General features: G+C 43.6%; 3 protein-coding genes across 9 annotated transcripts; 1 reads left to right on the top strand and 2 right to left on the bottom strand.

Moving 5' to 3' along the window:
- Positions 1-774: 774 nt before the first annotated feature.
- LOC112897115 (biotin synthase, mitochondrial-like) lies at positions 775-5181 on the bottom strand. The gene is made up of 6 exons (XM_025965313.1): positions 4548-5181; positions 2640-2819; positions 2332-2438; positions 1839-2044; positions 1555-1694; positions 775-1325 (listed from the first exon to the last, which is right to left on the bottom strand). Exons 1-6 carry the CDS (start codon positions 4746-4748, stop codon positions 1020-1022), a joined length of 1140 nt encoding a protein of 379 aa, XP_025821098.1. The 5' UTR covers positions 4749-5181; the 3' UTR covers positions 775-1019.
- Positions 5182-5488: 307 nt separating this feature from the next.
- On the top strand, positions 5489-13436 carry LOC112896944 (transcription initiation factor TFIID subunit 4b-like). Of its 7 annotated transcripts, none has more exons than XM_025965071.1 (14): positions 5502-5881; positions 6030-6200; positions 7501-8003; positions 8609-8704; positions 8866-9543; positions 10629-10738; positions 10833-10920; positions 11475-11610; positions 11697-11752; positions 11818-11874; positions 11965-12108; positions 12561-12626; positions 12695-12953; positions 13049-13209. In XM_025965071.1, the coding sequence occupies exons 3-14, from the start codon at positions 7527-7529 to the stop codon at positions 13207-13209; spliced, it is 2328 nt and encodes a 775-aa protein (XP_025820856.1). In that variant the 5' UTR covers positions 5502-5881; positions 6030-6200; positions 7501-7526. The 7 variants fall into 7 exon arrangements, with proteins under 7 accessions (XP_025820860.1, XP_025820856.1, XP_025820855.1 ...); XM_025965070.1 differs by having other exon boundaries at positions 5986-6200; XM_025965074.1 differs by lacking the exon at positions 6030-6200 and having other exon boundaries at positions 5509-5881; positions 8866-9129; positions 9226-9543; positions 13049-13436.
- Positions 13437-17871: 4435 nt separating this feature from the next.
- On the bottom strand, positions 17872-20691 carry LOC112898382. The gene is made up of 3 exons (XM_025966708.1): positions 20667-20691; positions 18041-18889; positions 17872-17927 (listed from the first exon to the last, which is right to left on the bottom strand). The coding sequence occupies exons 1-3, from the start codon at positions 20689-20691 to the stop codon at positions 17872-17874; spliced, it is 930 nt and encodes a 309-aa protein (XP_025822493.1).
- Between the last annotated feature and the right edge of the window lie 1590 nt (positions 20692-22281).

Here is a 22281-nt window from a genome sequence, read left to right as displayed (position 1 = left end):
AAAGAACATAATGTTTTCTCCTTGTTCACGAAGTAAAAAACACACACCTCAAATAGCACTTTGATATGTTATTAATTCGGTGATATGAAACCCACTTGTGAGCTAATATTCAAATGTATAGCAATAGTTTATGAAAGTGCCTATAGTTAGGCCACAAATAAATACGCTAAAGGTGTTTGGTTTGTACGCTAAAGATAACTGAAGCTTGCCAATTTTTTTTTGCCTAATGTATCATAAACATGGTGAATAAAATTGAAACGCAAAATACAATGTCCAAATGAATCTTCCTACAACTTGTTGTGACTATGCCACATAGGGACCTTGATTACTTGATTAGAAAATAGTTTGGCCTAACCAACTTGTGGCTAAGAACCCAACACTGGCTACCTCTATTCAAGTCAAGGCTTCAAGTTGCCAAAGAGAGCTGTGGCGAACCCAAAGATCTAGCCAAACCACCCCTAAATCTTCCGAGACATAACTACTGTCAAATAAGATACAAATTGTGTATGGTAAGCTTCACCGATCATGACCGACAGACCAATGACTATGGTATTCTGCACGTCCCTTCAAGCGATGATGCCGGTGTTTGTTACAATCTATGGACCACAGCATGCCATGCGCAGCACGGCTCCAACGTACATGATTTGACGATTGACACCACCCGTCTGCCCGTGTCATGCTATAGTACACGCACAAGCATGCAGCAAGCTACCAACCACAATCCTGAACTCCTGACGTTACAAGAATCAGTCCCAGATGTTCACAGCCGTCAGATGACTAATGCTCAGTGGCGCTGCATCGAGAGGGATCAGAGGTTGAAGCTACTAACTGAAATACATGACATATTGTCATTCTCTATTTAGTCCTAATCAGTCTCAAGCGACGAGACAATGTATTGGTTTCTACAATATAATGCTTTAGCTGCAACAACAGTGCTAGTTTTGCACTAACTGTGACACACAATCTATAATGAAGTTTTACATTAAAGCGGCTTGATGCACAAATTCTGTAATGACGTTTTACATTGAAGCGGCTTGCTCAGACTTCTCGGTGTCTGCAGGAGCGGCAGCCTCTTCATCGCCGAAGCTTGGGGCCTTGGGAATTAGGCCGAGGATCTTGAACATCGCCTGGTCCGCATCGAAGTCGTTGTTTGCTGTCGTGAGGAGCTTCTCGCCAGCAAAGATGGAGTTGGCCCCAGCAAGGAAGCAGAGCGCTTGCTCTGGCATGGAGAACCGCACGCGACCTGCTGAGAGCCTCACCATTGCCTTTGGCATCACGATCCGGGCAGTGGCGATCATGCGGATCATTTCCCAGATCTCTACAGGCTGATGTAGAACTTTGGTTAGGACAAAAAGATATCCCAAAAAATCAGCATGTATAATCTTAAACCCGGATATACTGCACACTGCAGTTTCACAATGTGCTACTGCTACCTAGACTTGTACTATATAGACTACAGAGTTGCATGCCTTTTTTTCCGTGTGCGAAATACAGGCTGCTCAAATACTAGCTACAAGCACATAAAGTGAAAAAACAATGAACAGTACAGAATACCTTCTGATCCTCAAGAGGCGTTCCTTTTACAGCAACCAATGCATTGATAGGAACACTCTCTGGGTGTGCAGGCAAGGTGGCCAGTGTATGCAACAACCCTACACGGTCCTCCTCTGCTTCGCCAAGACCAATTATTCCACCTGAACGAAAGAATGGTGCACCAAATTTTTTATATTGAAGACATATATATCCCAGGTTTCTGTAAGCGAGAAGAGGAACACTTATTTTGAAGGACAGCCCTCACATGAAGAAAGCTAGAAACACCAGTGACTTCAGATAATCACCTGAGCAGATGCTTATTCCAGCTTCGCGGACATGCTGAAGAGTCTGCAGTCTATCATCATATGATCTTGTGGTAATGATGTTGGGATAATACTCTCTTGATGTGTCTAGGTTATGATTATATGCTGTAAGTCCAGCCTTCTTGAGTTCTTCAGCTTGCTGTTTCTCTATCATGCCTAGCGTGCAACAGACCTCCATGCCCATACCCCTGCAAAGTTAGTTATCCAATGCATGCTTAAATGTTAAAATAAAAATAATAATGCAGAAAAAAAATTATTGTTCATCATATTCCATGCATTAAGGCCTTAAGTCAGCGACCTGTACTACATCGTAAAGTTAATAGACAATGCTATCTTGTTCCAAACAAGTACAAAAACTAGCCGAGTAAGACATAATAACAGAACATCGACCTAGAAGAGAACATGTGCATGGTTATGCAGAACTTGCACCATATACCATAGTTCTATGGTAGTAATATAAGATTCCAGTGAATACCTTATTTCCTTGACATATTCAAGAATCTGGTTGAAATTTGTTTTCCTGCCGATGGTTTCTCTCCATGCAGCTCCCATGCAAAAACGGGTGCTCCCAGCCTCTTTTGCCTGTGCAACAATAGGTTAGAAGATGTAACAATATATAGAGTGGTGGACCGAAACAATAATAATACAACACAAAACTATGAGCTATAGTAAAGTCTACAAAACAAGAAAAATACAAGGTTTTATTGCCACTTTGCAGCAGCTCAAAAACAACAGCCAAAGTGAACTTGTTCACCTCCCAGCCAATTATTACACAAACAGTACCTTTTTTGCTGCTTCTAAGACAGCATCTTTGTTCATCAATTTTTGGGCCTTCAATCCAGTATTGTATCTTGATGACTGAGGGCAGTAAGAACAATCTTCACTGCACCCACCAGTCTTAATTGAAAGAAGTGTGCACTGCTGCACTTCTCTGAATTTGTGAACATTTCTGTGGACCTGAGCCTGAAAACATAAATATTTGCTCAATAATGAGAAGAACAAACGGCGTGGTGACATGGTCACATGAATGCTAAATGCTCCATTACAGCCTTACAGGTAAACCGATATGGTAAAGGAACATGGTGTTCTTCAGCAGAATAATACATCATTTGAATTGTTTCACTTTTTTATATATCTATTCCTTTTTACAGACTAGTAATCTGTGGAGTAAATGCTTACAATCCATGATGGATCAAGATGCACGAATGTAATCGTTCAACACACCAAATGAATATGTTACTGTGATCAAACATATTTAATTGGGCATTAGTCATGCCAAATTTTCTATTGACTTGCATTTATCAGACTATCCTGCAATACTTGCCTAACAATGAATCATCATGCCTGAAGCATGATCTTCATTTCATGGTTTAAAATAAGAACTAGCCTTTCTTATAGGTAGCATCAAACTTTAGAAATTTGTAGCAGTATAAACTGTAAACTTATATATTTACTTTCTCTACAGGATTATGTGATACTTTTAAAACTTGCCCAATAGGTATGAGAAGATTCAACAGCCTACTAGAGGCGGATCTTAGAAAAGCTTCTCATCTATATCTGAAAGTGAAACCTTGCATTACCTGCAATCCCAACTATCCAAAACCACAACGAGGGATGACCCAAAAAAAACACCTTAAAGAAATGGTTGCTGTGAATTTCCACACTATACCTTTTAATGCCCTTGAGGGGAGTACCTTCCTACCAACACTACAGATGGATCATAAATAACTCACACTTTTATAGACTCAAAAACTGACACCTACGTCTATATAAACACAACAATTTCTTTATATGACAATACCGCAGTACACATCATCTGATATCTTTTCTTGCACGGGCAATAAGCTCAAACTTTTACATACTGAAACGGCGTCATCAATTTACAAAACTCTAAATAACCAACAAGGCTCCAAAACGCAACCATTGTAATATGCTACTACTTATAATACTTTTTACCAGTGGTCTCATTTCAGTGTTTATAGATCATGAGTGGAAAATCCTGTACGCTAAGTAAAAATAAACCCAATAAAGTTGACATCACTGTCAATAAATCAGGTCTTCCCACTGCTAAAAGATCCTAAGGCCCAAAGTGACAAAGCTGGTGCTTATTAGCATCATACAAAGAAATGAGTGTCATATCAATATTATTAGTCTACTAAATCCATCAAGAGAAGGATAAACATGGATGGGAATGCTGAAAAACATCCACCAGCACAGCTAACATAAAGGTGTCATGTTCAGATATATCTTGATAAAACAAATAGAAATATCCACTGTCCTCATGACAAATCCCAGCAGAGCTGAAGTGTCAATCGCTATCGCTTACTGCCACGAGCACAAGGAATCCTCCCACAATGAAACCTTTTGCAATTATACCCAAGCTGCAACTATGTAGCAATCTCCACTTCTCCAACCTCCACTTAGGCAACAGCAAAAATTACATTTAGCGAGCATCTGAGAGAAGGAAGGCTTCACCTCGGACACTCCAAATCCAGCCTTCACAGCCCAAAGAAACGTAAATGTACACCTTAGCAGCAAATCTATGGCCTTCAGCGCCCGGAAGCTTAAAGACAGAATCTTTCGCAAAATTTCCGGTGCCACCACTAATCCAGTACCAAACACGAGCACTACCAGAGGATTAACGGCGGGATTTTGGGATCGCGAGTGTTCAGCCCAGGAGGGTGTACGTACCCCGTGGAAGAGGAGGTCGAGGAGCGGGGAGTCGTAAACGGCCTGGATCTCGGGTCGGCTCCAGTCGTTCCGCGGCCCGTCCCGTATCGCCCGCTCCGCCTCCGCCGCGGCCGCCGACGCCGAGGAGAACGCCGCCGCCGCAGAGGCAAGCGGCGGGCGGAGGCTGGAGCGTAGGCTGCGGGCCAGCAGCATCATGGCCATGCCTGATTCAAGAGCATACCAACCTGCTGCTCACCCTGAAAAGCTTACAAAAAGCGGAAGAAACGTGTGCTGCTAAGCCCGAGCATGATTACACAAGTTGCATCATTCTCCCATTTTCCGATTTAGCGAGTTGAGACCGAGAAACGAGAGAGGGGTGAGATTAAGAGACGGGCAGGAAAGGGATAATATAGGAGCAGCGGCGATATGGCCGAGGGAGTTCGTTGCAGCTCTGAACCGAGCGTGAGATTACGCTCGTTGGCTGGCGGGCTGGCGGCCGCAACTTTACGACTCTACCCAACTTTCCTAAAAGGCCTAGCGCCTACGGAATTGCTAGCCCGGGATTCGATTTACGGGATTTTATTTTTCGAACGGGCGGACGTAATTAAGGGTCTGGCATGAGTGTGGAAATGGAATGGAGCGGTTCTACTTTTACCGCTGTTCGGTGGAACGGAACGGCTCGTCTCCCACGCGGACGCGAGCGCCGGCCGGCGACCGGCGACCGGCGAGCGCGCGCCAGCCCCTGGCCCCCGCGCCGGCGCCGCCCCCCCCCCCCCCCCCCCCCCCCCGCCGCACGGCTTTGCTGGGCACCGCCCCTGTCTTGTCTCCCGCTGGGCACCGCACGGATAAGCTTAAATTTAATACTTATAGTTAATGTCTAAATATGTGATATGATAGGATTAAATTTTAAACTCGGGGGCTCGTTTGGAAGCTGGAGCGCTTCCCCCATCGACTCGCTTGCGAGTTGCAACGCGACACGCCGCCGTCTCCACCAATCCGCCACCGCCTGCCTCCCTCCCCCCAGTCCAGCGCACCCTCCCCAAGGCGGGACCCAGCCGGCACCTCCCAGGAACACCCTCAGTCCGCCCCACGCCCCCCAAGGCCCCAACTCGACTCCCCACTCCGCCCCGGTTGCCCAGGCGGCGAGGCCCCAGCTCGGCGGATTCTCCTCACCTCGCCGGAGCAGCCCCTCGTCTCGCTGGCGTAGCGCCTCGCAGGAGCCACGCCATCTCGACGGGGCCCTCAGGCCGCCGGAGCCCCCGCGCCGTGGAATCTGCTCCTCTCGCCGCCGGACCGCCCGTCCTCGCTGGTCGGCTGGCGCTCCCCACGCCTCCGGATCTTTGAGGATTTTTGAGGTATTGGATTCTACTGCTAGTAAAGTTGTCCAGTGTACTGCTACTGCTGCTATTGATGTTTGGCTGAGGTCATTGAGCTGCTAAATGTCAGTTGTTCCTTGCAGTTAATTTGTGAGCTGCTAGGTAATTTTTAGCCTTGTCTCTACAGAGGGAATTTTTGAGCAAAGCAACACTTTCCCCTGTGGCAGCGTGGTGATGCAAGGCAAGGTCACGCAATACCACCAACAGCTCCCCCGCTCGCCCCCTGGCTCGCTGTGGTTACTCTCTGCTGACCCCATGCGGACACCTTGAGGCTCCCTCCCCCTTACGCCCAAGCAAGGCACGTTGCCCACCTCGAAGAAATCATCATCCTCAGGATAGCCTATTGCTCCTGTTCTGTGTACTGGCGCGACCGCGCGAGATGGAAATCCACCTTGACTGCGTTTCACTTTGTTCTTATAGTAAGGAATCCCTAGATAGCCTATTGCTCCGCAGGATCGCACCTTCGCTTGTTGTGGCCAATCAAGTCCAAATCTTCTTTGCAGTCTGGAGGAGCGGGCGTGATGATGGCAGTTAGTTTATTTTCCAGAACTTATAGGGCTTTGTTTTAACTGAACCCTGGTACCCCAATGCTGGCTTAGCTGCAGCAAGGTGCTGTGAAATTCCGAGATTGAGTAGTGTGCAAAGATCTTCCCCTTTTTTTTTTCTTCGTCTGTTTGTGCAATTATGGTGTATTGATATGCTTTCAGTTACTGTGGGAGCAGTTGTGGTTGGAGTTCATGATGTCTTGTTGCTGTTGGGTTCATTGGGCACCGTGTGAAAACTAAAATATTGGTTGGGTGTGTCGAGGTCTTCCCTTTGTTTGGAGCTTGTTAAAGTAGGAAACCTTGAGTGGCTTGTGTTGCCTTTTATTTTTGAGAGTAGGAAACCTTGGCTTTTTTTTTTTGGTGGTGGTGGGGGATGAAGTGGCTGGTATTTGCTGTAGTCCATAATAGTACAGTCTTGGAATTTTCTCTGAAGTCAGAACACAGCTGAGGTGCTGAGCTGACCAGATCAGTTCTGGACTCTAATCTTCACACTTCTATACCCCATCCTTCCTTAGAGTGGCCTAGGTCCCAGGCAAGTTGCCATTTAACACTTAGACAGTGCCATCTGATGTCTGCTTGATGAGGCAGGCTTGGGCCCCTTGCTTAGCTAGTTGAGTTGGACACGAGTAGTCATCAATCTGGGCCATCTGATGATGATTAGGCAATGGCTTCACAACATTGTCCCGGACCACAGGAAACAATCATGATTAGCATGATACACAGTGATACGATCCATGGTATGTCTAATGAATCAGTTCTGTAGTAAATACGGAAGGAATGATCCTTGTCTATGTTTCAGGGGTAGCATTTTCCTCTCCCTGTGGATGTGTTTGTTGATGATGCTGTGTTGCTAAGCTATTGTATTATGATATCTTGGCACTTTCGACCCTCCCTTTTTTAGGACCACTGGACCTGACAATACTTCTTTACTATATCTTTTATCCCATATTTAAGCTTCATGTTCAGAAAAAAAACCTACAACTCAGAGCTTTTCAGTAATATGATGTTACCACCTGTTTTCGGTGATAATAAAATTATGCGCTTCCGCACCAGGTTCTTTGCACCAGGATAACATTGCTATGTCACAAGCTACAGATGGTCAGCTGCAAGCAACAGAGCAGGAAGTAAGTGTCCATGCAAGTCAACAAGCAGGGCAACCACATATGAACACAACAGATCAGTTCTCCAAATCAGAACTAGTAACTGAAGGTTCAAAAGGTGAACAACCTGTCCAAGCAGAGCAACAGAATCCACAGCTACAACAATTTCAGCCAGAAAGTCGACTGCAACAGGCTGAAACAAATAGCTTCCAGTTAGCTGAGAAAGAAACAGGGAGTTTTGGTCAGCAGAGTTTTTCAGTTTCCAAGGTCGATGTAGCTCAGCCCTCAGTAGTTCAGCAGAATGCAAAGCAAGTTGTTGGCCCACAAGCACCATCTGGTGCCCAGGATACAAGGAAAGGGCCATCTATACCATTTAATATGTTAATTCCTATCCTACAGGCACATCTTGACAGAGACAAAGACATGCAACTTCAAACTGTATGGGCAAAACTTAGGGTGTGTTTTTACTCCTCTGTTGTTATTTGCCATGGTCCATGCACAAATTGATCGGCTACATATGGCACCTGTTATTTGTTTGAACGTGTACTCCTGCTGTTGCTAAATTATGTCAACTTAGAATCCATGTAGTCATGAAATACTAGTTTTGACCATTGATATGGAAATTATGTAGGTTGACCATATAAATTTGGACCACAATATTCCTTTTATGAAATTTACTTTCACAGTATACATTTAATGTACAAAATGCCATATAAAAGGTGATCCAAGTAGTATGGTGGAGAGCATGTCAGTATCCAACTGTTCATATCACTGATATCGTTCCATATAGTTTAAGTATGCTTTCGTTGCTAATTTAGTGGAGAAAGAAAGCCATGTGCATAACAATGTAGATTACTTCAAGGTCTGCATTTCCTTAGCTACATGTGTCACCAAAACAAAGTAAATGCATGATGAGAAAGCACATTTTTTCTCTTGTTTCCACTAGTTTGTTCCTATGTGGAGGTAGCAGATGAAACAACAGGGACAAAGGATCAAAGAACACTCTTAGCACCAAGTGTTTGCACCATAAACTAACGCAACTGTATTGTTCCATGTTATAGCGTAATGAAGTCCACAAAGATGATTTCTTAAGAGTGATCAGGAATATTGTTGGGGATCAAATGCTCAAGCAGGCAGCCCATAAAGTTTTTCTACAGGTGAATGAATTGCATAAACTTCATTGCTTCCTTTTGTTTCCTTAACAAATGGCTGCACATCAAGTTTGATAGCGTTCTAAATCAGAATGTATAGCGAGTGATTCAATTCTATGATGAATATTTCATGTGTTTATTTGTTTTTCTTGAACATTTTTTAACAGATGCAAGCCCAGGCACAAAGAAATAACCAGGCAAATCCAAGTCAGCATTCTTTATTCTCTCAAGCGTCAGCACAGCAGATGCCTTCCAGTGGTTCAGCACAGTTACATGATCAGAAAGTTCGTTCACCTGGACCATCCAACCAGGGTCAGAAAAATCAGGTGCCATCTTCACCTCAGGCTTTTGCACCACAGTCAGGCACTCAAGCGCAAACTAGCACACAACATCTTTCTCATGATAACCCCAACCCAGATCCTGATGCAAAGGTACCAAATGCTATACCGAATCAACCACCTAGAATGAACTCAGCAGTTTCATTGCAAACAAAGAACAAACAGCATCAACCCACTCAATTCCAGCAGGCCTCACAGCAAATATATGGAGCAAGTAATCCTGGTGCCCAGGGTTATCCTCGGTCAATCACTGGTTCTCTTAGGCCATCAAATCCAGTTCCAGAAACACAGCCTTCCATGCATGCTCATGGAATGCCTCCTGCGAAAGTTGCCCCTCCCCCTACTCATCCAATGATGCAGCACAATGCAGTTGCATGGCAAATGCATCAAAACAAGGAGTTGAAAACCAATACTCTCCCTCCAAATGCTAACGCAAAGCAAAACTATGAATCTGCTGGCAAGGCCCGCACTGTTGGCGCAGGAAATTCTTCAGCTAAAGGAAAGCAGGTGAATCCACCTAATTCATCATTTAACCTCGCTTTGATATGGCACAAGCTAATTACATCTAGATGCCAATATGTTTCGGTTGCTTTAAATATGAACTTTGAATAATGTGAGACATCAGGTAAATCTCATTTATGCAATTTGTATTATATACTCCATATTTTTCTCTCATTAGAATTTCCCATTTAATGCAAAAATAAACAGAAATAGTAATTCAAAATGTATGTTTGCTAGGTCACTCATTATTTTTCGAATAGAAGTTTGTGCATTGACTCACCTAGGATACCCAGCACTTTGATTTATTAGCGTATTTGCTATAATCAAGGTTTGGAATATTGGACCCATTGTAGTGTCCTGGAGTTAAGTTTTGTTCTTATTCTGAATTTCAGACAAATACCAACCCCAGACCACCATTATTTGGGTCATTTGCCAACATTTAAGCACCATATAGTTTGACAGTGTTGGCTGGTTGGGCATCTATTGCATAGGTTCCAGTTGTTGCATGCAGGATAGTTTCAGGACTGTAAATTTGGCATATGGTTATGAAGCAAGCTTCTTGGTGTTGGTTGAACTGGCAGGGAATAAGGGTCTAGACAGTAAAACATGCATGTTGCCTTGTAAATAGATCTAATAAGGTCATATTTTCTAGGTCAAATTTCAGTATAGTGTAGTATGTTAAAACTTCTGACTTCTGAGAGCATTTGCTTTTGCAGTAGTTACAAATGAGAGGCTTTGTAATAGCAAATGAACCCATGCAGAATCACTTGATATATAGTCACGTATATAATATTCCAATTGTTAGTTCTGTTGTCAGCCAAACTCCCAGCTATGAGTTCCATTTGCCTCGTTACAGCCTTCATCCAGATGGGGTGAAGTCCAAATGCATTTTTTTAATGATAAACATTTGATAATTTATTTAGACATGAAATAGTAGTAGGACTGTTTCCCCTCTGTGTGATCACACTTGTTCCCTTTTTTATGTAGGACTACAGATTTTTGCATGTCTTTCATACTTAATGACAACTATGCAATTGTTTGATGCCAGTTTGCATGTAATTTGTATATGACTCATCTTTCTGTCTTGTCAGGGACCCCCAAACTCATCTACATCGAATGCTAGTGGAGGTGCGAAGAGTAATAAGAAATCGGGTGGGCAGAAGAAATCATCAGAAGCAGCAGGCACTACGCAGTCTTCAAGGTTTTTTTAAATAAAAATGTTAACTGAAGTCTAAATGTACTATACTACTTACATTTTGTGGATATGCCTAAGCAAAGTTCTCTTTTGTCGTCAGCAAAAAGCAGAAGACATCTGGAGCCTTCCAGGAACAAAGCATTGATCAACTTAATGATGTCACTGCTGTTAGTGGTGTTAATATTAGGGTATGCCCATCTCTGGTTAATGTTAATATTAGGCTAAGCTATCTTCCATGCAGAAATAACATTCTTCCTGATGGATATTGACTCTATTTGTAAAAAAATTGTGGTTGCACTCTTCACATCTGCTACATAACCATGATGTAGCAGATGTGATGTTAGATGTACTTGGTAAATTATATATCAGTTTCTTTCATCCTGTAGAGTATCAAAAGGACAAGAACTACATCATCTTTAGTCTTTATCACATAGGGATGAATTAGGCATTAAATTTTCCATGAGTGTATTTTTACATGTTATGACATCAGTGTGCATTTGCTGCTCAATTTGGGATTGCTCATCCTATGTCAGTTGGACCACAAAAATGTTCCAAAATAATCTTCTAATCTTGCATACGGGACAACTTTTTTCTTGTGTATCTTCAAAGTGTCACAACTCACACACCATCTCCTGCATTCTCTGAGCTTTCAGCCCAGTGCATCACGTGTGTTGTTGGTGTCAAATTTGTGCACCCGTTTAATCTGTTTTTTGCATTTTGTTGATACCTTCTTTCTTGACAGGAGGAGGAGGAACAGCTACTCTCTGCCCCAAAGGAAGAGAGCCTTGCCTCACAAGAAGCAAGAAGAATTGCACAGGAAGAAGAAGAAAAGCTTTTCCTATGGAAGGGCCCACTCCTGAAGAAACTAGCAGAAATAGGTTAATTTCTTTGAACTTATAAAAAATGTGAAACCATCCTATATAAACTTTAATGGCAAGATTAACAGAACACATGTTTTTGACAGCTCGGAAATGCAATATGAAGAATGTTAATATTGATGTTGAACATTGTTTATCAATGGTGAGTTATCCTTAAGATTTCATGAACAATCTTGCAATATCTATATAACTTCAACTCTTTCGTAGTGTGTGGAGGAGCGATTGCGAAGATTCATAAGTACTCTCATACGAGTCTCAAAACAGGTTTATTTTGTCTTTTGTTCCAAAGCATCCGATAATGGCATAGTGCCATAGTTCCCTATTTGTGATACTAACAATTCTTATTTCTGTTAGAGAATTGACACTGAAAAGACCGGGCATCGACTAGTTATTACTTCAGATGTTGGCCGTCAAATTTTGCAAATGAACCAGAAAGCTAAGGAAGAGTGGGATAAAAAACAAGCAGAAGAAGCTGACAAGAACAAGAAGCAAACTGAGGTATTTCATAAACCCCATTTGTTTCGAGTTAGTGTAAATTTGCTTGAAACTTAAATCTCATAGTAGCTGACTACTTTATACTAGTCTTAAACGTGTAACTATACACTGTTGGAAACTTGGAATTGTATATTGTTTACACAGACCCATGCACACACATATTCATCGTTCATCAATTTCATTTGTATTTCAACTATACCAAGGTTTAGTGATTCTACATTTTCTGAATTTGGTTTCAGTTTTGGTACCTATGTCTTGCCTATACTTAACAAGCTTGTTTGAATATAAATCTGCCGTGGTTTGTTTCAACTATACCAGAAGCTTGGTCTTTTATGGCACGCTACTCTCCAGTCTCCACTGTGTTTGTTAAGTTTCTGGGAGTTTTCTTCATTATTTGACCATGGTGAACTCAAGTATAAGATGGTCAATTTGATTAACTAAATCCTTTCTTGTAGGCTGATGGTACTGGTGCTGCAGAGTTGGAAAAGGAAAAAGAGGAAAGTCGCCCAAAGAATGTGAAGGTAACTTTTCCACTGTGATATCTCAGCTGTGACTTTTCTCCATTTCCTGAATCCTTAACCTCGCACAGCCCAACAAGGAAGAAGATGATAAGATGAGAACGAATGCGGCGAACGTTGCTGCTCGGCAAGCAGTTGGAGGAAGTGATATGCTCTCGAAGTGGCAGCTGATGGCTGAACAAGCCAGGCAGAAGCGAGAAGGCCTTGATGTGGCTGCTGCTTCGCAGCCAGGTAAAGGACAAGGTCCCAGGTCGTTATCCAAATTCGGAAAAGGTCTCGGCGAAAACCAGGAAGGTTCAAAGAGGAGCCATTCTGCAGCATTTGGGACTGGTAAAGTAGCAATGTCATGGGCATGACCTCCATCAACCTTTCTTTTTGTAAATCCAAAACAGTCATTGCAAAAAAGTTTCAACTTTTGGTTTCAGGAGGCATGAAAAGACCTGGCAGGACGCCATTTGCAGGACCGCAACGGACGATCTCTGTGAAGGATGTGATCTGTGCCCTGGAGAGGGAACCTCAGATGACGAAATCACGGCTCATCTTCCGGCTGCACGAGCGGTTGCCCGGAGATTCTAGCGCAGATTAGGCTAGAGTAGGCATACTTTAGTGTGGTATACTAGCGCCCACGCATGGTATTTAACAGCGTAGGAGCATAACCCCGGTGTGGTTTGGAGAGTGGAGTGGCACTGTATATTGGTGACAAATCTGTAACACATAAAGGTGGCGAATTGCCAGCAAAAGTCTTCTGTAAAAATTGCTGTGTAAGGCGCTCTGGCATTTGCCTCATCTGCAACAAGTGGCTTGGTTGTCATATGCTGTCGTTGTGCTTCATGAGATGATTAGGACCCTTTGCTCTCGTATGCATGACTTCTGTTACAATATATGATCAGTTGATCATCAAGAAAAGGATGGGAGAAATCACAGGCGCTGATCGTGGCAGTTACTTCACCAACGGCCACGATCATTACTGAACAGACATCTCCTCCCTTCTCCACCCCTTCATACATGTATAAATACCAGTGATCAATGAATAAAGGATAACTTTTGCCTCACAATTACTACTGTAATTTAGTTCTAACAACTTCTACACGAACTCAACAGATTCTGTTAGTGGGCATGCGATTACGCTTGGTACAGAATAAATTGGAGAAAAAAATTCTAAAAATTCTTTGAGAATTAAAGATTTTTTTGAATTTTTTCTCCAAATCTCGGCGATCATACACAAACACACACTTGATCGATTGCACGAAGGATCAAAGTGCCACCGCCTTCTGTGCGTGGCTGCAAATGCAACGCATGTCGCCGAGTGAAACGAGATGCATGGAATGGGAGCTTCAGCTTAAACAATGGGCGGAGAGTAACGGAACGTACGGCTGCCCGTTAGATTTGCCAAAACTTAAAATTAACGGTAAAATTATCCAGAATCTTAACACAACCTAGTTCATGACAAATCAATCTAATGCGGAATAAACAGTAATCATTATACCAGCGTTAGCAGTGGTGGCAGCCATTTACGCCTGATCCGTAGAGGAAGTAGGCGTTCTTGTCGGTGTAGGAGATGCAGCGGCGAATCGGCGTCCTCCGGGCGCCAACGGGAGTGCTTGGCCTTCCAAACCCCTCCAATGCCTTAGCGATCAGACTAGTGGTGGCTAGGATTTTAGATTGAGATTAATTAGGTCATTAGGGCGCTAACCACGACCTTATGTTCATAGGCACTGTGGGGCTGGGGGCCAGCCTCTGGAAACAGGCCTAATGGGCCTGCTGATCACAGCCCATTAGGGTTTTATCATTAGGTTTCCTTAATCACGTTTAGATGGTTTAAATGTTTTTCTTAACAGTGAAGATCACAATATCTTAACAGAATTTATTTCCAACATTCTCCCACTTGATCGAACGGTTAAGGCTAATGTTCGTATCATACTAATGTTCATCCTTAGTAGTAACAGAAAGTACCGGACCAATGCGTCGTCAGTAGCTTGATGCACTACTGGGACCCCATTACCCACAGTCTCACTGAAACACCTCGATAGAACGCTTATTCATTAGTTGGGAGTTATAATGGCCCTAAACCAGGACCTAAAGACTATCCACCAAACCCATATTAGTAACGTGCTGCTTAAATACGTTCGGTGGTAAGCTTTTAGTGAGCGGATCCGCTAACATAGAATTAGTTCTTATGTGCTCAATCTTAATAGTTCGATCCTGGCATCTTTCTTTCACAACACGATACTTAAGGTCAATGTGTTTGGAAGCACCACTTGACTTGTTGTTACTCGAAAAGAATACTGCAGACTGATTATCGCAGTATAACGTTATAGGTTTCGTAATGCTGTCAATTACCTTGAGGCCCGGAATAAAATTCTTAAGCCAAACAGCCTGTCCAGTTGCTTCATAGCATGCCACAAACTCAGCTTGCATCGTCGACGCTGCAACTAAACTTTGCTTAGAGCTTTTCCATGATATAGCTCCACCGGCTAACGTGTAAATATATCCTGACGTAGATTTCCTACTATCCACGCATCCAGCAAAGTCAGCATCAGTATAACCCACAACTTCAAGGTTATCTGATCTTCTGTATGTGAGCATGAAGTCTTTAGTGCCTTGGCAGTAACGTAATGCCTTCTTGACACCAACCCAGTGGACCTTCCCGGGATTTTTCTGATATCTTCCAAACATTCCGGTAGCAAAAGCCAAGTCAGGACGCGTACAGACTTGTGCATACATCAGGCTTCCGACAGCTGAAGCATAAGGTATGTCCTTCATTTCATCTGATTCCAATTGGTTCTTAGGACATTGGACTTCATTAAACTTATCGCCCTTCGCTAATGGAACAGGTGTGGCCTTACTCTTATCCATATTAAATCTCTTAAGCATTTTCTCAATATATGCCTTTTGAGACAATCCTAGTACTCCTTTGGTCCTATCTCGGTGTATCTCAATACCCAGAACATAAGAGGCTTCACCAAGATCTTTCATATCAAAATTGGACGAAAGAAATCCCTTTGTCTCATGCAGCATACGCTTATCGCTGCTCGCTAATAGGATATCATCCACATAAAGCACTAGAACTATAAATTTATCACCCTTTATCTTAGTGTAGATACAATTATCTACATCATTCTCCTTAAATCCGAATTTCTTAATCACTTGATCGAATTTAAGGTTCCACTGTCTTGACGCTTGCTTAAGCCCGTAAATAGATTTCTTAAGTCTGCATCCTAAATGTTCCTTGCCCTTCACAACAAAACCTTCCAGTTGTGCCATGAAGATGGTCTCATCCAAGTCACCATTCAGGAACGCAGTTTTGACATCCATCTGATATAGCTCTAAGTCATAATGAGTTACTAGCGCCATAACGATTCTAAATGAATCTTTCTTAGACACAGGGGAGAAAGTTTCATTATAATCGACCTCTTCCCTTTGTGTAAAACCTTTGGCTACAAGCCTTGCTTTGAATCGTTCGACATTCCCTTTAGAATCATGTTTAGTCTTGTAGACCCATTTACAGCCTACTGGTTTGACTCCATTAGGAATATCTACCAGATCCCAAACATCATTGGAACTCATGGACTTAAGCTCTTCTTCCATGGCCTCAACTCATTTGGCAGAGTTCTCACATGATACTGCCTCTTTAAGCGTGTTCGGATCATCAGCTTTCCTAATATTATACATATCTTCACTTAAGTATGTCTCATAATCAGGGAAAACTGTCTTTTTCCTAGCCCGCTGTGATCTTCTTAATGGTTCTACAGGCTGAGGTGCTGGTTGAGGTGCAGCCTGAGGCACCTCGACAGGGTTCTCATCTTCAGCATTAGGCGCCATTTGCTCAGCTTGTTGTTCGCTCGCAGGCTCAGGAGCTACTTCAACAGGCAGAGTAGCACTAGTACTCTGAACAGGAGGCGTAATCTGATCAGATGGTGTACTCTGAACGGAAGGAACAAACAGCGGCACTAACTGAGGTGTTACTGTTTCTTGAATTACGGGAATGGGAAGCTCAGCCCGTATTTCTTCAAGATTAATTTCCCTCCTCGGAAAGCTCCCACTGATTCCTGCATCCTCTAGGAATACAGCCTGTCTGGTCTCAACGAACTTAGTGAGGCGATCAGGACAGTAGAATCGGTATCCCTTGGACTTATCAGGGTATCCGATAAAATAGCAGCTCACCATATTATTATCTAATTTCTTTTGCTGTGGATTAAATAATTTAGCTTCGGCTGGACAGCCCCACACACGTAAATAATTAAGCGATGGTTTCTTCCCAAACCACAACTCATAAGGTGTTTTTGGCACAGATTTGGAAGGAACACGATTTAGTATGTGCGCAGCTGTTTTTAATGCTTCCATCCACAGCTCCACAGATAAAGTAGAATAACTAAGCATGCTACGTACCATATCCATTAGTGTACGATTACGACGCTCAGCAACTCCATTTTGCTGTGGTTCGCCCGGCATACTGTACTGGGCCTTTATACCATTCTCTTCAAGATACTTAGCGAATGGTCCAGATACTTGGCCGAATGGAGCATGTCTCCCATAATATTCACCACCTCGATCCGATCTCACTAATTTAATAGTGACATTATGCTGATTTTCCACTTCAGCTTTGAATATTTTGAATTTATCTAATGACTCGGATCGATCACGAAAGGGGTAAATATAACCGTAACGAGAGAAGTCATCTGTGAAAGTAATGAAGGAGTCAAAACCATCAACAGACTTTACTGGGAACGGGCCACAAATATCAGTATAAATTATTTCTAATAGGCCCGAACTCCGAGTAGCTCCTTTCTTAATTGTCTTAGCGAATTTCCCCTTAATACAATCAACGCACTGTTGATCTAAGTTTGAGAGATCTAATGAATGGAGTATCTCTTCTCTTATGAGACGCTCAATTCTCCCCCTCGAAATGTGGCCCAAACGACAATGCCACAATTTCGAAGAAGTCTCATCATCACGCTTACGCTTATGCGATACATCATCCACATTCATTGCAGAATAAACATTATCAAGAGAGAGCAAATAAAGATCGCCTTGCAAATGACCAAGGCCCACACTTAAATTATGAAATTTAATGTTGCACACAGAGTTGCCAAACTCACAAATATGTCCCGACTTATCTAAACGCGAAACAGAAATAAGGTTTCTCTTCAAACTGGGAATATAAAGAACATCATGCAAACTAAGGTTGAAGCCGCCTGGTAACTCCAAATCGAAGCTCCCAATGCCTTCGACCTTCACTTCATTGCCATCAGCCACTCTTAGGCTTCGCTCCTCCTCTCTTATAGTTCGGATCGAACTGAATACCTGCAGTGAATTGGAAATGTGCACAGTGGCACCTGAGTCAATCCACCAAGTATTAGGAGAAAAATTCACTAAGAACGATTCATCAATAAAAGATACATAATCAGTAATTGTACCTTTGTTCTTAAGCCACTCCTTAAATCCATGACATTCCTTCTGCTCATGTTTAGGTGACTTGCAGAACTTGCACAGCCTCTCATTAGAGGTCTTCTTATGTGACACGGCCTTGCTCTTATGGCCCTTAAACTTTTTCTTATGCTGCCTGTTGCTGCCAGACTCAGCCTGATGCTTGGAAGTGTTATTCATGCTAACACGCCCAAAGCGCTCGCTGACCATGTTGACAGCATCCTTCATCCTTTCAGCTTTCTGCCTTTCTTCTTCCTCAACACAGTAACTAATGAGCTCAGCCATGCTCCAAGTCGCCTTCTGAGTGTTGTAGCTTATTTTGAAGGGACTGTACTGTACTGGCAGAGAAGTCATAATGAAGTGCACCAGAAAACCATCAGAGATAGCCATATCCAGTGTCTTCAGCTTATTTGCCATGTCACACATGCTCATAATGTGCTCCCTGATTCCACTTTGCCCATCATACTGTGAAGTCAGCATCTTCATGATCAGGGTGCTAGCATAAGTCTTGGAAGAACTCTTAAAGTTCTCCTCCACCTTGGCAAGATATGCCCTGGCGCTCAGATCATTACCATCCTGGTCCTTATCAGGAATAACACCACAGATGGCCGGAGTGATCGTGTTCTTAATGATCATGTTGGCCATCCTGTCTGATCTCTCCCACTTCTCAATGGCGGTACGATCACCATCGGGATCAGCGGGCTCTGCTGGCTTGTCTTGACGTAAGGCGAGATCATACTCGCACACAGCAATGGCAACATTAACATCTTTATACCAGCTTGGATAGTTGGTGCCATTCAGTGGCTCAATGGATTTCAGGTAGCCCGTCACAGTGTTCACTGAAAAATTATGAGAACAATAATTTCATTAAACTCACAATTAAGATGCGCATAAGAAGTATAAAATTAACCCTACGATGGTCTGATTAAAATCATACATAAATTTCAATTTGCATCACCGATGGGGAAAACAAACAAAATTTATCATTAAACTCATAATTAAATCAACGATGGTTAGAATTAATTATAAGTGTCTAAATAAACTTCCCGATGGTTCCATTTAAATAGAGTGCATCTTAATTGCTTATGGTGGATGAACATAATTTTCAGCGAATAAATGTAACTAAAACAGGATTAAAAAAAAATTACATAACTCATGGAAATTAATTAACATAATGCTGGTAATAATAAGTGCAACAGAAATAATTAAAACTTTAAACATAACAGCAATTAACTTGAGCTTTAAACATAAGAAACAGTAAATAAAATACTTTAAACATTAACTGGGCTAAAACTCATAAAACAGCCCAAAAATCCCTTCTATACGCGCAGCCCAATCTGCACATTAGGCCCATTTGGCCCATCCCGCGGAAACCCTAATGCGTGTAAATCTGGACGCTCCATTCCGATCGAACGGCCAGAAACTTACGGCAGCTCATATAAAACAGCTCGGTCGGAATGAAACCCTAACTTTCTCACTCCACTTCATCCTCTCCCACCCCCGGGCACAGCCGCCGCTCAGAGGCAGCGTTGGGGGCGGCGCTGGCGCGCGGCGGCGCGCGGCACAGGGTCGCACAGACTCACGCGCGGGTGCCGCAGCGCGCGAGGCGGCGCAGCGGGCGGGCCCAGCGGCGCGCGAGGCGGCGCTCGGGCTGCGCGCTCGGGGCGGCCGCGCAGGGCCACGCGGACGGCGCGTGGGCTGCCACGCGGGCTAGCGCCGGCTGCCGCGCGGGCAGGCGCGCGGGCTGCTGCGCGGGCGGGCGCCAGCTGCCGCGCGCTGGAGCGCGCTCGGGGCGGCCGCGCGGGTGCCGCGTGGCGGGCGCCGGCTGCCGCGTGGGCTGCCGCGCTCGGGGTGGCGCGCTCGGGGCGGCCGCGTGGCGCTGCGGGAGCGGGCGGCGCACGCGGGGTGCAGCTGCCGCGCGGGCGGGCCCAGCAGCGGGCAGCCGGCTGCCGCGCGCAGGTGAGTTTTTTTTTAGGGTTAGGGTTCATGACGGGATCTGAGATTTGTATTCCCCTTCCTCTCAATGCTTACTTATGCATCTTGTTCATGATTTTGAATCTTATTTTGCGGAAATTAAACATGAACAGAGATCTAATTTGGGAACAGATTAATTAGCAGCATGCCCTAACCTTAATTGCATAGCTAATCATCGATTTTGTCTCGGTTTAACCATGAATTAGAATAAATGTTAAACCTTTGCATCTAATTCGAGACACTTAGCATTAACAGATCAAGATTAAACTTAAATTTGACATAAACCGAATTAGATTAGATATAATCTCGTGATCAGAAAACTAATTAACCATGATTTAGATCTAATCAAGCATGATTAACACATAAAACCTTTCTGCAGGAACTAATTACGTCTAAAAAAGAATCAATCTTAACTGTGCAATAGGATCTAATCTGCACAGCACTTTGCATCTTAAAACCGACGAAACAGAGGCATAAAAAAAGGGCTCAAAATATGACCGTGCATGACTAGGTTAAGATGGCTCTGATACCGATTGTTAGATTTGTCAAAACTTAAAATTAACAGCAAGATTATCCAGAATCTTAACACAACCTAGTTCATGACAAATCAATCTAATGCGGAATAAACAGTAATCATTATACCAGCGTTAGCAGTGGTGGCAGCCATTTACGCCTGATCCGTAGAGGAAGTAGGCGTTCTTGTCGGTGTAGGAGATGCAGCGGCGAATCGGCGTCCTTCGGGCGCCAACGGGAGTGCTTGGCCTTCCAAACCCCTCCAATGCCTTAGCGATCAGACTAGTGGTGGCTAGGGTTTTAGATTGAGATTAATTAGGTCATTAGGGTGCTAACCACGACCTTATGTTTATAGGCACTGTGGGGCTGGGGCCAGCCTCTGGAAACAGGCCTAATGGGCCTGCTGATCACAGCCCATTAGGGTTTTATCATTAGGTTTTTTTAATCACGTTTAGATGGTTTAAACGTTTTTCTTAACAGTGCAGAATTTATTTCCAACACTGCCATCTCCCTCTTCGATCACACGGACAGGGTGGATCCAGTCCGGCAAGCTCCGGCCAACCGGCCGTTCGTATGCCAGGCATGAGATAGCTAAGGCCCTTTGCTCATGATCTTCTCCTCATCTTGAGACGCTTCATGGCGGCTCGGTTTCTTGTCTTCTTCCTTCAGTTCTTGGCGCTGATGCCTCTATTTGATTTGTTGTCAGTATATTTGATCTGAAAGACTAAAAGTATAGTAGAGCGAGTGAGGCCGGACTGGGTCGTTCGCCGGCGATGGACGCGGAGGAGCTCCTGAAGAGGATACGGGAGCTGGGCTGTCCCGCAGGCACCATGCCATGGTCCTGCAGTCGCTGGGGCAGGCCGTGCACATCCTTGACCTCCAGGGGAAGGTCCTCTACTGGTAAGGCTTCTCCCAACTTCTTTCTTTCTTTCTTTCTTTCTTTCTTTCTGGGTTTGGTTAAGTTGTTCTTGTGCATACCTTTTAGCATCAAGTTTTCTTTTGGACATGCTGGAAAAATGTTTATTTAGAAACATGCTGGGAAAATGTTGTTTCGAAAAGCTGGAAAAATGTTAGTACACAGTGGAGCAGGACGTAGTTCCACAAAGTGACACAAGACACAACTAACGGTTATTAAGTTGCATGGCACAAGAAGCTAGCATATCAAATTAGTAATACACTAATATGTGATTCTACATATAATTCTCATACACACTTGATCCTGGTGCTGCTGCTACATGTAACAGGAACCGATGCGCCGAGCATCTGTATGGCTACCCTGCATCAGAAGCAGTCGGTCGCAATGTCGCGGAACTGCTGGTGCATGCTGACGACATTGGTCCAGCAACTAGCATCATCGTGAGCACATTCACAGGAAGATGCTGGAGAGGAAAGTTTCCGGTCAGAAACAAGTCAGGCGAGAGGTTTTCCATCCTCACCAATGGCACTCCGCTGTATGATGATGATGATGGCACCATGATCGGCCTCGTCTGTCTCTGTCTCTCAGATGATACACGGACACTGCAGCAGATAACTGGCCTTTCAACGACCTCGGGATATTATTATTACCCAACGAATTGATTTTTGTATATGTTTAAACACGAATTCTCCATGTTTATGCGCCGTGCGAAGCCTAGATATTTCCCCTCTATTAGAACGTGGTTAGAGTCTCTTGTGTAATCTTTTTTATTTCTATTTTTACAATTTCTATTTTTATTAATATATAGTAGGGGTAAGCCCATCCATT

This window comes from Panicum hallii, chromosome 6 (assembly GCF_002211085.1).
Source record: "Panicum hallii strain FIL2 chromosome 6, PHallii_v3.1, whole genome shotgun sequence".
Taxonomy (NCBI): Eukaryota; Viridiplantae; Streptophyta; class Magnoliopsida; order Poales; family Poaceae; genus Panicum; species Panicum hallii.
This window is presented reverse-complemented; position numbering and strand designations above follow the sequence as displayed.